Source organism: Carassius carassius, chromosome 4 (genome assembly GCF_963082965.1).
Source record: "Carassius carassius chromosome 4, fCarCar2.1, whole genome shotgun sequence".
Classification (NCBI taxonomy): domain Eukaryota; kingdom Metazoa; phylum Chordata; class Actinopteri; order Cypriniformes; family Cyprinidae; genus Carassius; species Carassius carassius.
This window is the reverse complement of record NC_081758.1, coordinates 21,366,367-21,382,333: the sequence shown is the minus strand read 5'-3', so window position 1 is coordinate 21,382,333 and position 15,967 is coordinate 21,366,367. Positions and strand designations below refer to the sequence as shown.

The following is a 15,967-nucleotide window of genomic DNA, read 5'->3' as shown; positions in this document are numbered from 1 at the left end:
TGAAAGTTTTTACAATTCTATAAAGAAAGTCTCTACAATAAGGTAAAATTTTAAGTCTTTTTACTAAGATTTTTATCTGCTAGGCAAGTAACTCATAATTTTACATTTTACACATTTACTGGCAGCATTTTTTGCATGTCATAAAAAAAATATTATTCATTTAATGTTCACTTTTTTTTATAAATCTTCCCCTTCTTTTCTAAAATTGCATAATATACCAACTTATTAGGTTTCTGATTTGCAAAAAGTGCATTTGGGTGCTACCTGGTTCAGGTTCCTCTGCAACCACAGATGCAGCCTCATTATTGGCCATGGAGCGGGTGGTGATGCGGCCCTTACGGCGGCCCTGGCTGTTGGCGGTCTTTCTGCCGCGTGGATTGCTCTGCTCCTTACCCTCTTCCTCCTCTCCCTCACACTTCTCTTTATCTTTACTGATGTCCCTGCCGAGGCAAAGACAAGGAATAAAGGCTCTCCTCTGCACTGAACTCCATTAATTTAATTCAGATGGTCCGGGTGAGCAGAACTCAAGTTACGTATGAGGACGCTGTGAAATTCTCATCTGCTTTGATGTATTAGTATTTTGAAGTATAGACCCCTTAATCGCCTTTTAATTCACAAAAAAGTAAAAAAAAAAAACTTTTTTCATGATTAATTCTACTTTTTGTTGAATTCCTGGTAGTGACATAACAGGTCCCGAGTAAAGCACACCGTCTCCTCCAGACCCAATAAGTTAATGAGGTTAATCTTAAGCACCTGTTACAATAAGGCTCCCCTCACATTAAACAGATCATCTCACCAACTTTAAACTACTGCACACTCATTGAGAGAGCAACAAAACATCTGTCCTCTATCTATTTTTTGGGTGGTTTAAGTGTAAAGGTATTTTCAATCTTTTCAAAAAAGTTTGAATCCTGCATCATACAAACAAAACTATAACTCTGCTGTTGTCGCTCCCAAATTTTTTTAGTGTGCATGTGGCCTCTGAGCTCTCACAGTGGAGTTGGAGAAAAGGGCAAATTGAGGCCAGTTCATTTCACCTATTTAGGAAAAATGGTAGAAAACGACAAAAAAAAACATGGAACTTACTTGGAGTCCTCTTTTTCATCTTTCTCCTCCTCTTCCTTCTCCTCGTCCTCTTTCTTCTCGGTTTTCTCCGATTTGTCCTCTTCGTTCTTGTCGTCTGCCTTGTCTTCCTGTGAAGGTCGCGTTATCTGCTTTAAAAGGAAAAGAACCACAATAAGAGGCATTTAGACAGCTGACCTTTTTAAGAGCACAAACCTGTGACCAGGCTCCCATCACAGGAATAACCAGCAATTCACCTTAAATTGTGTCAGCCCAGCTATGAAGCCAAGCAATGCTTATGTACTATCAAACACCAAATGGACAATATGATGAAACACGATTCGAACCAATATTTCATCAAAGTGGATATTTTACCTACATTTAGCTTAAACTATTCGTCATTGATAAAAAAAAAAAAACCTTCCCTGAGAGATGGTGCAAGCATGTGCAACAAAAAAACGCATGCTTAATAAATGTAGCTAAAATAAGTTTTTATGTGAAATAAACTGGAAATATATATATATATATACACAGTATATTACACACAAACACAAATGAAAATTGTGTGCAGATCATGTCAGAAAAATGACTTCTTGACTATATTCAGACTGCCATTTTCTTTAGCTTGGAAACTTCGTCAAGGAGTTTTCTACATTTGACTATTCTCCATTGTGATAGAGACCAGAAAACGCATCTCACTTCAGTTTAAAGCCAGACAGCAAACCGAAATGCATGCTCTAAATCATTCCTGCTCTGGACTGAATCATTCAGAATTCTCGGTCTCTTCCTTTCTTTTTTTGAAAAGAAATGAAAGAAAAAAAAAGCTTTCACACACATTCACTCATCACATCCCTTCAGTCCCTTCAAGTTTATCTTGAGCTTAGAAAGCTCTTTAAAATGTAGTTTCCATTTTTATTGCCTTTCGAAAACTTATCTAATCTTCAGTGTGACGATGAGCACAGATCTAACACATATGACACAAACATTGAATATGGCTCGAAGGATAAATACGCATGATTGACATGTTTGGAATGGCCAAAACAGCATTTCAAAGGAGGCCAGACATCTAAACATGCACAGCATACAATGATATGAACAGAGAAGAAGCAGTGATCAAGAACTGGCCAATCAGAACAAAGTCCCATAGGTGGTGCTCACATGAACAGAGACCTAGGAACACAATGCACTGTCACAAGACACAATGACCCCCAATGCTTTATGCTGTAAATTTAAAGAGTGTCTTTCTCATAACAGCAGAATTCAGTAGGAAAACCCTCCTGTTTCCAATGTTCATGAACATGCATAAACGTACCACAGATCTGAATTTCCAGAATTGGGTTCTTTGTATCTCATTCTGTGTAATGATATTTAATGAATTGCCACTACACATCAGACAAGTCTCCTCACAGTTTCATTTTAAATCTCTGCTTAAAACCCATCTTTTTGCTCTGGCTTTTAACACCAGGTAATCGTGATTAATGTGATTTAAATGTGTTGTGTGGGCAGTGCATTTTATTTATTTATTTGATTTAATTTTACTTATATAATTTCATGTTGTTTTATCTTATTCTATTACTTTTATCTTATTGTGTTTATCTTTTTATCCTATTGTGTCTTTTATTGTTGTGGTGTACAGCACTTTGGAAACCTTGTGTTTATTTAAATTGTGCTAAATAAATAAAGCGGATTGGATTGGATTGGATATCTGTTGTCACACATTCGATACAATAAATGCAGGACAATGACATGCACTACCATAAGATTTTTTCCATTTCAGAATTCAGGAATTAAAAACATGCTCATTATAGAAGAGATGTATTCAAGTCACTGCATGCATAAATTGCATTTTTCATATAAAAATTAATTTGACAAAGAAAAGTGTGATGTGACCCATATTTACTCAACAGGTGCAAACAACATTATACAGTATCAATAAAGTTGATTCTGTACTGTAGAACTTGTAGAGTCAGTGCAGAATCTGAGATTTCAGGCTTCTTAAGGTTTAGAGAGAACAAATCTAATTCATCGAGATGTTTCACATCCGTTAAAACTTTTAAAACCATCTTAAACCAGTTTTTTAAGAACTATTAGGAAATTAAGTTTGCAATTTGAGTTTACTTGACAGCCTTCCAAACATGAGAACTTTTATTATTAAGGTTATCAGCATGTGCAAAGCAGATGGCATAATAGTTTTTACAAACAGAAAAAGAGCTGGGTCAGTTTCTCACTGATTACAAATGTAGGTTTACTAATAAAAACCAATGTAAACAAAGCAAAATTATGAAACTAAATGTTTAGGTTTCTAATGTGAACATAGCCACTGTGTAGTGCATCGTTCTATGCAGGCAGAGACTAAGACAATTAAGTGAAAATGTAAGTAAATGTAAAAAAAGACATTAGTCTAAATGCAGAACTGCAGTTGGTGGAGGGGTCTTTTTTCCTTCGGTTTGAAGAGGCAGCCAGTGTGCTAATGGCCCAAGGATTTTTATCATGGTTGCTGGCATGGACAGAGGAACTGGAGCCCCTCCTCCTGCTCGGTCTGTTCCACGAAAGAGAAGCAAAGCACTGGAACAAGCAGGGCTCAGCCAACACAAACAAGCTGCGCAGCTGCCAGATGGGACCAAAAAAAAAACATGTCAGAACCTCTGCCACGGAGACATGGAGAACAAATATGGGGAAAGGAAGGGAAACGGAGATAGTTTAGGTCAAAACAAAAAATAAAAATGACAGAGAGGGGCCAATACATGAAAGACATACAGCAAGCATGGAGCGGCACAAGATCGATCCTTCATCCTCTAGGTTGAAGGGAAGGAGGAGGATGTGCTTGTTTCACTGCTCACTTACAGCACACTGACAAACTGACATAATGGATCACAATAAAATCCCATTTCTGCCATTCAGAGCTCAGTTTACAATGACTTTACATGTCATCTAAAGACTTTCTTTACAGTCTGTCTCTTTTTTTGACAGTTTATATGGAAATGGTGGATTACTTCATTATAAACTATGACCCTTTCACCAATCTCTGAGCACTTCAGGATTGGAACATGACAATTTAATTGCTTATAACAGATATGCTGGTGTATAAAGCATACTTGTCATCATTAACAAACTAAACCTATTTAACAAAAAAAAAAAATCTAAATATGAATAAACTAGTGGTGGGCATAGATTAATTTTTTTAATCTAGATTAATCTCACTGTGATCCTGAAATTAATCTAGATTAATCTAGATTAAAATGGCTCATTCGAATTCTGCCGAAGGCATTCAGAATATGTGTGTTACCCAAATAAAATTGACAAACAGTAAGTCTTTGAGAAGGGGTTTATCAAGCTAGGTGGTGCATTAGAAAAGGGGCTCATCTCCTGTTTCCAACATGCATCACAAAGTGCTTGAAAAGCTGTAAACTAATTCCAGATTGCACAAGGTGCAAACAACCTTACGCCTGTTTCACATATACTCCGTCTGCAGTGCGTATGCGTTGCATATTTTTTTACGCACCCATGTTAACGGATTCCAGTTGTGTTCCAGGAGTGTGTGCTGCAGCAGTGCAGCGATCGTTTACGTACTGAGTAGCGAACTGCAAACGTGTCTTGTGTGAAAGCACATCGAGTCCGTGCTGCACCACATACGTAACGCACACGGACTGCATACGCACTGCAGACGGAGTATGTGTGAAACAGGCGTGAGCAGGGCCGTAACTGGGGTCAGCGGGGACCCGGTGAAGGTTGTACCAGTGGGCCCTGTTTGAAATTGTTTAATTTGTATGTTCGTTTATTTTTATTTATTTGTACTATTTACACAATGTTTAAGTTAAGTTAAGTTTAAGTAAAGTTTGTAGGTGTCAAGTTACAGAAACCAAATAATTAAATGTAAAATAGCACTGGATAGTCTTCAATGTAAAAATGAAATATACAATCAAACCTACATTTATTCAGACACCTTCAACATTTCTCACATTATTACAGTTTTGCTTATATATATATATATATCAAAAAATTATATCTGGTGTCTGAATAATTTTTGGTTTGACTGTTAAATCTACAAAGTAATTCAGTCAAGAGCAGTGAGTGATTTTCATTTTCTTGGATTAACATTACAGCAGCCAGTAGCTAAATTCGGCACGGTCACTTTAAGAGACGATGAACGCATCCAATATAATACACATCCCATTTTTTCCTCAACTGTTTACATTCACTTAAGAAATAACTGACAGTTTTTTCGAGCATAATTTCCAAGGTGGATATTTTGACATATTTTGTATGTATTTGTCGGCACAAGAGCAAAAAGAAGCAAATTCGGTGTTCAAGTGTTTTGAGACGCCTTTCTCTGCGTGAGTCCTGAATACCAGAACACCGCGAATACTGAATTGGGCTCTTTCACATCTTTTTGTTTGTTCAAACTGCGATTTGTATTTGTTCGTTTAGGTGCAGGAGGGACTTCGAGGAGAACTTCGCAGAAGAGAGCTCGGTTCAGTGTCGCTGTCCGTGATACACGGGTCTCTCTCTTGTGTGCACCGAACACCGCGCGCGAGTAACCAGCTACTCTGTTCAGCTTTTCTGCGTCTTGTGTTTGGATGCTTTAATGTTTAAATCGACAAGCGGTAAGGCTTAAAAACACGTGAAAAAGATAAGCTTTCGTGACGATGCGCAGCAGTGGCCCTTCAACTGTCCTGAGCATCTTTTTAGGCTGGCCTCAGCCAGGTCGGTTATATAAAATATCAAGGTGAAAGTCATCATAGCTTGCTTCTCAACCCAACTTTGAGAATAGATTAACGGCAATATTTTTTTTATCGCCCGATAAGAGGCTCACGTTAAACGCAGCACTTTAACGCCGATAACGGCCCACCACTAGAATAAACACAATAACAATATATAATATTAAAATAAAACTGCTATAGAGAAGCTTCTGTTCATGTCCTAATTGAGGATTCAAGTCCTGATAAAAAAAGGCAAGATTTTACTCATTCATGTGCTGACCATATCAGCATGGAAATGAACAGGTTGACACAAAAGAGAAGTATATAGTCTTTTTTGACCCATTTTACTTAACCCTCAGAGTGTTCCTTTAACCTTTACTTAAACCCTGAAGCAAAACTGCAATAGCACTTTAAAGCCATTATTTTACTGAATGTGGGTAAAAACTAGACAACAGCAACTCACGAATCTGGACCACATTTGCAATTAGATTCTCAAAGCACGTCACAAGAAGTCACACAACATGGTCACTGTGTTTTTACATCATTGCTAACTGTTTGGGAACAAACACTGGAAATATATTCTAAATTATTATTGCTGTAGCTTTTGAATGTGTAAGAGCTCTGAGATGAAAATACTGGTGTTTCAGCCTTCTAACATACAGATACCAGGGAACTACCCTGCGACCAAAATGGTCGCATATGCGACCTTTTGAAATGCCATTGCGACCCTAATTGTTTATGGGGTCGCAAATGTATCACTGATTATTTTTGTACCTACTCATGTGTTTTGCTATGATTTAATATGAGCATTTATTAAAACAGAAATGTGTATTTTAAGAATACGTTTTATAATGTGCTCCGAGCATTCAACACATCAAGTTGGCTTGCCAATTTAAACATTCAAAAGAGTTTAAAGCGTTCAAACACAAGATGCGGGCTGTGTTCGGTGCGCACGAGAGAGCCGCGTCTCATGAACAGCAACACTGAACCGAGCTCTCCTTCAGGACGTTCACGTCCTCCTGCACCTGAATGAACAAATACAAATCGCAGTTTAAAAAAAAAAAAAAAAAAAAAAGAGCGAAAAGCGAAAGAGCTCAATTCAGCACTGCGGTGTTCTGGTGTTCAGGGCGCGCGCAGAGACGCATCTCAAAGTCTTGTTGCTTTTGTACCGACAACAGATACATACAAAATGTGTCAAAATACCTGTCTTGGAAAGTGTGTTCGAAAAAGTCTGTGGTTATGTCTTAAGTGAAAGTAAAGAGCTGAGAAAGAAATCGGATGTGTATCATTATAATGGATGCACTGTCTCTTAAAGTGACCGCGCCTAATTTACTAGCTCTGCTGTCAGTGTCTTTAATGAATGAAAATGAAAGTAAATCACTCACTGCTCTTGATTGAATTACTTTGTAGTTTTAATAAGAATTTATCCACAGTCAATCCAAAAATCAGATATAATTGATTATATTGTTTTACTGGCGGGTGCAGGACACTAGTTCATTTATTTAAGTGAGTACAGCAAAATACAGTGATCTGTCAAATATTATACCTCAAAATTCTTCATACTGTAGACTACCAGTGAAATTGATAAAAAAAAAAAAAACAATTAAATTAGAGACCTGACCATGTTTTGCTAATGCAACCTTTTCACACCACAGACTGAACCAAATTAAGCATTGCTTGCTTGGTAACTGGTTCAACAAAGTATTGATAGTTGTGTAAATATTGCAATACTGAGTTGTCTGAAGTTTTGGTTGATTCCATTACATATCTTTCTATCAAAGTTATCTGACATTATCAAGAGGAATTTGTTCTGACACAGTTTAACCCTGAGTTCTTGTCATATTTTTATACCAATTTCTAAACTATAACAAATAAACTGTGATAGTGTGAGAAATGTTGAAGGTGTCTGAATACATTTTGGTTTGACTGTGTATTTTATTTTACAGTGAAGACTAAGCAGTGCTATTTATAATTAACAAAAACAAACTTAAAAAACGTAAACATTGTGTAAATAGCACAAATAAATAAATAAAATTGACATACAGTACAAATTAAACCATTTCAAACAGGGCCCACTGTACAACCTGCACCAGGGCCCCTCTAACCCCAGCTACGGCCCTGGGTTAAGGTACCAAGACGGAGCAATGCACTGTGTATACTGTAAGAAATAAAACAAGACATGTGGTTTAAAAGATGGCAAGTAAACTAAAAAGCACATCTGTATGCAATACAGTTTCATTATTGTTCATTATTATCCAATAATTACTAGCGGCTAACTATAAATAATTTGTGCAACCAAATCATGTTTTGCACCAGTAACTGAAAAAGTTAGTAGCGCAAGTGCCACCAGTGGAAAAGGTTAGTGTAGTTCCCTGGATACGCTTTTAATAAAGGTAAATATGCATCGAAACAGTTTCAGGTAATAAACTGGATGTCAGCTAGCTGTAGAAATATGCCAGGATCAAAAAAGAGGGCTGATCTCCTAAAGGCATGATACAACATTTTCAAAATCGATTACTTGTGAGTTGACTAGCTGACAAATTGGTAACAGGAAGAGTGTAATTAGGCTGGATAAGGGACATTTTCATAAGACACCTTGTTTTCAAAAACAGCTGGAGTAGAGGATGTGTAGAAACACGTACCATAGTTTTTATAACTGGTTACTAACAACACTTGCACACTTAGCACATGTTTTCACAAGCTACATTAACAGACAGGATTTTTTGTTGTTGTCTTTTTAAGCAGGATGGACCTTTTCAAGGGAGCGGAAGGGAGAATGACAAATATTCTAATGTCACAATATTCTTAATCTTTTATCAGAAACTTAAGCTGTACGGCTTTTAGTGAACCTTTGGACACACTTCATTCTGCATCTGTTCATTCACTCAACGTGTGACAGAGGTGGTTACCACAACCTGTACTACAAACAACTACAGTTATCAAAACTTCATATGATTAAAAACATTTATTCTTTAACAATTAATAATTTTAAAGTTTTTCAATTCCCAACAAAACAAAGGTGACTTGATATATGTGAAAAGTGGAAAAGAGGCTGATTATGTTATAAAATCACCCTGAATTAATATGTGCAGTGAAAGATGCAACTCTTAACGCATAGAAAGTTCTGTAAAAATAATATCATGGTTTTCTTAACTAAGTGAAGTAACAGGAAAGTCAATCACAAGCTCCTGCGGAAGCTCAAATAAACCAGTCAGGAAAAGGCAGGAGAGGAAACCAGGCCAAGAAAAACCTAGAAATCTAGCAGATTACAAAAAAAAACATCCGTTCTGATCGTGCTTGATTCATAAAATCCTAAGATTGATCTTTTAAAATATGCTTTTATTTTTCAAGTAGATGCCTGAAAATTTGCTAAAATGTGTTCGCAGCACACCTCCCATCCTGTAGATGTCACCAAGTCAACAGCACATCCAAGCGAATCACCACCACACACATATGTGCACTGATATTGATATCGTGACTAACTGCTAATAATGATTTAAATATATAAAACTACAATCATAATCTTACTATTAACTACAAACAAAACAGACATTAATGTACTTTTAATTATTATAAATAAATACATAAAATCTTAACCAAGGCTTGTGAAAGAATGGAGTTCTACAATCTCAACGAACAATCACAACAGCCTGCAAAACCACACAAAAACTACGTCACAATCTCTCATTCATACAGTACCTTCATCTATGTTTATCTGCCAATCATGAATGTCCTTTTCATCCCATTATATATCCCAGAATGCAGTGCCGCCGAGGGCAGAGTTAGTGACAGGAACAGGCTGAGCAGGAGAGCGCGCCTCGGGCTGCCTGACAGCAACGTTGTGCTGGATCAGATTCTCAGCTGCGGGACCCGGCTCCCAGATCAATGGCGCATATTCCAAGAAAGCGTGCCACAGGGTTGTTTGAGCCTGCTAAAGCAGTGGCATCTCCACCTCACGCAGACACTAAATGTGTGCACGCTAGCTAATCTGGGTGCTAGGGTCAACCCAGGTAATCCTTGCAGGGTGGAGGGAAGAGGAGACTGACCGATCTTAACCCAGCCCCGTCAGGATTTTGATTGGCACAGCAAGCTGCTCCACAACTTTCTCACTGGTGTCAGTACAATCGGCGCATACCACTGCGCAGCTCAAGAGGGGTGTCTCGCGTACACACACATTCTCCAACCCTCCCTCTTTCTCCGAAAAATCTCTAGAGGGATGGCTGAACACACAGGCTGCCAGTTTAAGAAGGAAAGAAAGGAATAAAAGTTTGTTCTTCCCGCTTATGCATATTTTTCTGGCTTGTTCTCTCACTCGCTTTCGCTATAACATTCTCAGGGGACTCTGGGAACAAAAAAGCTCAAGCAGAAGTTTGTTTGCAACAGCGTTCAGTACTCCATGTGAGCTGAACTCAACTGACAAACACTTTTATGGGTCTCTAATGTGGAGCAGGGTTATACACTCCACCCACACACAGGCAAGCTTGGTTAACAGACCAAACTACACACACACACACACAGAACGCTTTAAAGATAAGATAAAAACTGAGGCTGCTTGCCCTCTCTTTTTAATCAGTATGTGAACATAAGAATCACAACAGGTGGTAGAGGAAACCAAGACTGTGCTGTATATAACCAGGTAGCTAAAGAGACACCAGGAAACACTTATGGCCACATATGCAAACAAAAACAGCTGTGCATACGCCTGCTTGCTGAAAGCGCCTGGGGCTACTGGGGGCTTAAGTGTCAGGCAGTGTGTGTGTGTGTGTGTGTAACAGATCCTCCTTACTGCAGCTCCACTGCTGATTCAAAGACACATGCTTTCAATGCCCTGCAGCCTGAGCTTGTGATCTGCATGGCACCGGTGATTACAGAAGTCCTCTGTTACACACGCTCTTATCAAGCATTGTCTGCTCGGTTTAGAAAGGCTGAAATATAGTTGTAAATAATGTAGATACCATACAGCAGCTGGTCTCACATACAGAGGTGACAGAGGGCTAATCGAGTTACACAGGCCATATAGATGCTCATATGTATGATAATATTCAAGATATATCACTAGTTCATAAAGCAGCGCTTGTGTTAACTCAAGTGTTTCTGGCATTTACCAAAATGTTAAAAACATTTACTCTTAATCCAGTATAATAAGTCAGAAAAAGACATGGTATTTGGTTTGAGTTTTTTCAAAAACATTCTAATGGTAAAGGATACTAACACGGTATGCAAGTATGTTAATAATAAATAAAGTTTTAAAGCAACCCCATGAAAACAGACCAGGAGAGAGAGGATTTAATTGGAAGGACTAAAAAGAAGAAGAATTTATGGGATATTGTTAATTAAATTGGATGACTAGACTGCAAAACCAAATGTAAGCTTTGTGAACAAACGTTGATTATGTATCTAGTCAGAAAGAATCATGAGCAGAAACTTTTTTATTTTGGGTATGTCATTTCTGTCTCCATGCCAAAAATGGGGGGTGACTGGTAAAGGGTTAATAATGTTCATCGTCTGGCTGACTACGTCTTGTATAAATTTTTCTGAAAAATCCTGTCATACGTGCACAAACTGACAGTCACCACTTATAAGCTACTACTAAATATTGTAGAAACATAATTTTCTGTAAAGTTGCTTTGTAACGATTTTTATTGTAAAAAGCGCTATACAAATAAACTTGAATTGAATTGAATATCAGTGTCTGTACTATTTCACAGACAATCTTGTGATATCAATGAGCAATGAATTATTTTACTGAGCAATGAAATGATAACTTGAAATTTGTTGGTCAAACCAAATGCTGTCATAAATTAATAAACTTTTCAGTCCATAAATCAAAGGGATAGATCACCCAAAAATGTTCTCACTCTGATGTTGTTCGAAACCTTTATGCTCTACAGAACACAAAAGATTATATTTTTAAGAATGTTGGTATAAAATAGGTCTGTGTGATATAGTGAAAATATCTAATTGCAATTTTTTTGACAGATATTGTGATTGCAATTTGATTTGCGATTTTAAATTGGCATAGTCAAGCTTCAGCTCAATATTGTCAATAATGTGCAGCACAGTATCATTACCCTGCTGAAAAAAAAAAAAAAAGAAATTCTTAGTTTCCATTAAACCATTTCAAAATTCCTTTTTGTTTTTAGCATCATTCCAAAAGGAATTACTGTTGTTCTATTGGATGCCATCTGCCAAATTACATCCCACCAATAGAATCCATCAAATAGACACCATTATAGTTTACATTAAAACCAATACAATTCCCGTTATAACTCTGAAATCCATTCAATTTTCAGTTGTAGTTTGGGAGGGGTTCTATATATTTTTATTTATTTTAAATTTTTTTTCAGCAGACACTATTATAATGGTATAACTACTTTTACAGAATTAACTTAATTACTGAATTTCACTGGAAATATTTGTTTATTTTCTTTTTATAAATAAAGAACTGTATTTATTTAGTCAATTATTAAAGTATTAAATATGTTACATTAACATTTATTCATTAAGCAGATGCTTTTATCCAAAGTGACTTACAGATGAGGACAGTGGAAGCAATCAAAAACAACAAAAAGAGCAATGATATATAAGTGCAATAACAAGTCTCTGTTAGGTTAACAGTACACGTAGCAAGGGCTTTTAAATAATATAATAAAAAGAAAACAGATGGAATAGAAAAAGAATAGAGCAAGCTAGTGTTAGAGGTCTTTACACACACACACACAATTGCATAATAAATGAAAAGAAAATAGAATACAATTTTTTTTTTTAAAGAATAGAATTAGAATAGTGAGTGCTAAAGTTTTTACTATAAATTAAATACATATTACACTGTATTTGGGATTTTAAGAAAAAGTGAAAAATGTGCTGAATGTTTCATTTCATCCAAGTGAAATTAGCAAGCAGTTAGACTGAATTTACATTCATTTTAAACACGGAGCCAGGCGCGAGCTGACGAAGGTTGTGCGCGTGCGTCAAGCCTCATCCATACTGCCAGATGCTCTCGTGGAGATTTGCGGTGAGGTGCGTGTGAGAACCGAGCGTAACGAAGAAGGTTGCGTGAGTGCGACAAGTGTGAACAGCTAGTCCATGATGTGGGATTCGCGCCACGTGGGGAAGAGAGGGGCGAGTATGAGAAGCATTCAGAGACACAGGCTGTGTGTGCGCTCTTCTGAATTGTGAATAGCGAACATGCAATAAGAGATGCTCTTGATGCATTGTGACTTACGCAGCCCTTGCATACCTTTTTTTGTTCGTTGATGTGCGCTCACTCTATTGGTTAGTAATGACAGTCATGCATATGCTCTGGAACAGAGTAATATCACGTCCACAAAAGCTTAAAACAACACCTAAATAGCTTGTGTAAATTTGGTTAACATTAACCAATAGCCTGCTCTGCCTGGTTGACATTCATAAAGTAAAAATTTTATTTGATAATAGATTTTGACGACAGATACATATATTTTTTAAATAACCTTCATTGATGATAAACTGGTCGGACACAACAAGACCTTGAAAAATGAATAATGAATTAAATGGGGCAAGTTTCAATTTCATGTTTTTTTTTAAATAACCTGCCACTGTAACAATCATATAACCTCCTGGTTTGGGAGCCATGGCACGATTTCACCCTCCTTAAACACTGTGTTTGGGTAAGTATTCATATGTGAAAGTAAGAAGCTTCAGATACTGTGCTCAAACAGATGTAAAGTTGGCGTTCGAAACGCTCATGTTCTCCTCTTTTACCTCTGTGGTCCCTGACAGCAGCATGTAGCCTCTCTGCTGTGTCAAACGAATAAAACAGATTCCTGGAAAGCTGTGCAGCCCTCCATAAATCAGAGAGAGCAAGTGAGAGAGACTCAAAGCACAGATGCATTTTTGCCTTATAATCTGTGCGTGCGCACACACACACACACACGGTCAGAGTTCTTATAACACATCGTCAACAGCGCACAAAAACAACCACAAACACCCCTTCTCATAAAAAAGCAAAGAAATGCACAACCTCACATTAAGCATGATTCAAACACACCCCCTCTAAAAAAACAAAAAAAAAAAAAAACAAAACAAAAACAACAACATTCAAAGCAGGGCTATTTAAAAGCATCCAGGCTTTCTCAGACTGAAATGCAGATGTTGTAACAGTGCATTCTGAACACTAGGGGGCTTCTTGAGTACTAAAACTGTATCTCAAAACAGTCCTTCTGCTTGTTTGCAATCAAAAGAATGAATGCAAATTGAACCATTCCCCACACAACAGCTTGCAATTTTGCATTATTTCTGTCCTTTTCTCAACAAAACTTCAGGGAGGAAAAAGCAATATAACTACTCAAAATACTGTCTTGCAGTGAATGCCAATAGGTGTGTTTGACTTGAAACAGTGCTGCACAGAGAGACCGGTGTATGACATCAAGGTACTGCAAGAGTGAATAGAAACGTTATGGAGCCGTCTTCTCTCTAATCACTCTCGAGGTACTTTAAATGTCATTTACTGATTAGAACATACCTATTGCAATTTGAGCATCACAACTGCAATACTCAACACAAGTTACAAATTATTGTTTGTAGCTGCTAATATTGACAAACATCTGCATTGTCACATTACTTAGTGCATACATAATACACTTCTGATCAAAAGTTTAAGGTCATAAGAGACTTTTTAAAAAACCTTTGTTTTAAAGAAGTCTCGCGCTCACACTAAGGCTGCATTTATTATATCAAAAATACAGTAAATACTGTAAAAGTGTAAAATAATAGAATTTAAAAAAAAAACAGGTTTTTCTTTTAATATATTTTCAAGCTTTATTTGTTCTTATGATGGCAACGGTGAATTTTCAGCAGCCATTCCTTCAGTCTAATTTGGTGCACCAGAAACATTTATTATTATCAATGTTGAATTGTGCTGCTTTATTCAAAATAGCATACTACTGCCGCGTTTCCACCGCAGGAACTTTACCCAGGAACTAGGGACTTTGGCCTGGTACTTGGTGTGTTTCCACCGCAGGAACCAGGAACTAAAAGTTCCGGGTAAAAAAATGCCCCTCAGAAAGTCCCTGCTGGCGAGGTGGTACTTTTTCAAAGTTCCGGAACTTTCGGGGGCGGGATTTTGGCGCTAAACATCCTGATTGGTTGAGTTCACGCAGCATTGTTTGGGTTCAACCACCATTTATTCAGATCAACATTTTCAAAATATTACTGTTATTGTATCATGAAATTTAATTTTAAAAGTATTTCAGGCGAGAATGTAGTTGTTTAAAACTCAAATCTGTGGTTTATTTATGAACACAGCGTCTATTTAAAAATGTGTTTCGCCGATCTCGGAGATGGTGAGCTCCACTCGGTCAGCGGGAGCTCAGTGATCATCTATCCGCCGAGAAGCAGCCTCAACTCGGCTAGACCTTCTGATGTGTGCCGCTGGCTCTGATGTCTCTTTAGTGGTTAAACATAAAATATAATTCAGCTGCGGGGTAAATCTAACAGGTTTTCTTTGGTCTGTATTCAATTTATCTATATGTTAAAATGAAAATAAAAAAGGCAAGTCTGTATAATATTTCGTTTCATTGCAATGGCTATATATAACATTACACATATCCCTGAACTAAGTACATTTCTGCTGCTGTTATTATGTTTAAATGAAAACGAAAGGAGGCAGTGGTATTTTATATCCTATTTCGTTTTATTGTAAATATACTGAGGGGAAAATTGCAGTAGCCAAAGCGATCTGAGTTGACGCAGCATTGGTTGAGTTCAAACACCATTTATTCGGATCATTTTCAAATATTACTGTTATTGTGTCATGAAATGTAATTTTAAAAGTATTTCAGGCGAGAATGTAGTTGTTTAAAACTCAAATCTGTGGTTTATTTATAAAGACAGCGTCTATTTAAAAATGTGTTTCGCCAATCTCGTAGACGGTGAGCTCCACTCGGTCAGCGGGAGCTCAGTGCTCATGTATCCGCCGAGAAGCAGCCTCAACTCGGCTAGACTTTCTGATATGTGCTGCTGTCTCTGGTGTCTCTTTAGTGGTTAAAACATAACATATAATTCAGCTGCGGGGTAAATCTAACAGGTTTTCTTTGGTATGTATTCAATTTATCTATATGTTAAAATGAAAATAAAAAAGGCAAATTTATATAATATTTCGTTTCATTGTAATGGCTGCATATACACATATCCCTGAACTAAGTACATTTCTGCAGCTGTTATTA

General features: G+C 37.2%; 1 protein-coding gene across 1 annotated transcript in view; it reads right to left on the bottom strand.

The window, feature by feature from the left end:
• The window catches only part of LOC132139481 (nuclear receptor corepressor 1-like), a 101,858-nt gene that overhangs the window by 47,452 nt on the left and 38,439 nt on the right, over positions 1-15,967 (bottom strand). Inside the window, exons 15-16 of the mRNA XM_059547852.1 lie at positions 1,087-1,214; positions 265-440 (exon numbers count right to left, since the gene is read on the bottom strand). Of these exons, the coding sequence (XP_059403835.1) occupies positions 265-440; positions 1,087-1,214 (304 nt within the window). The remainder of the gene's footprint in view (positions 1-264; positions 441-1,086; positions 1,215-15,967) is intronic.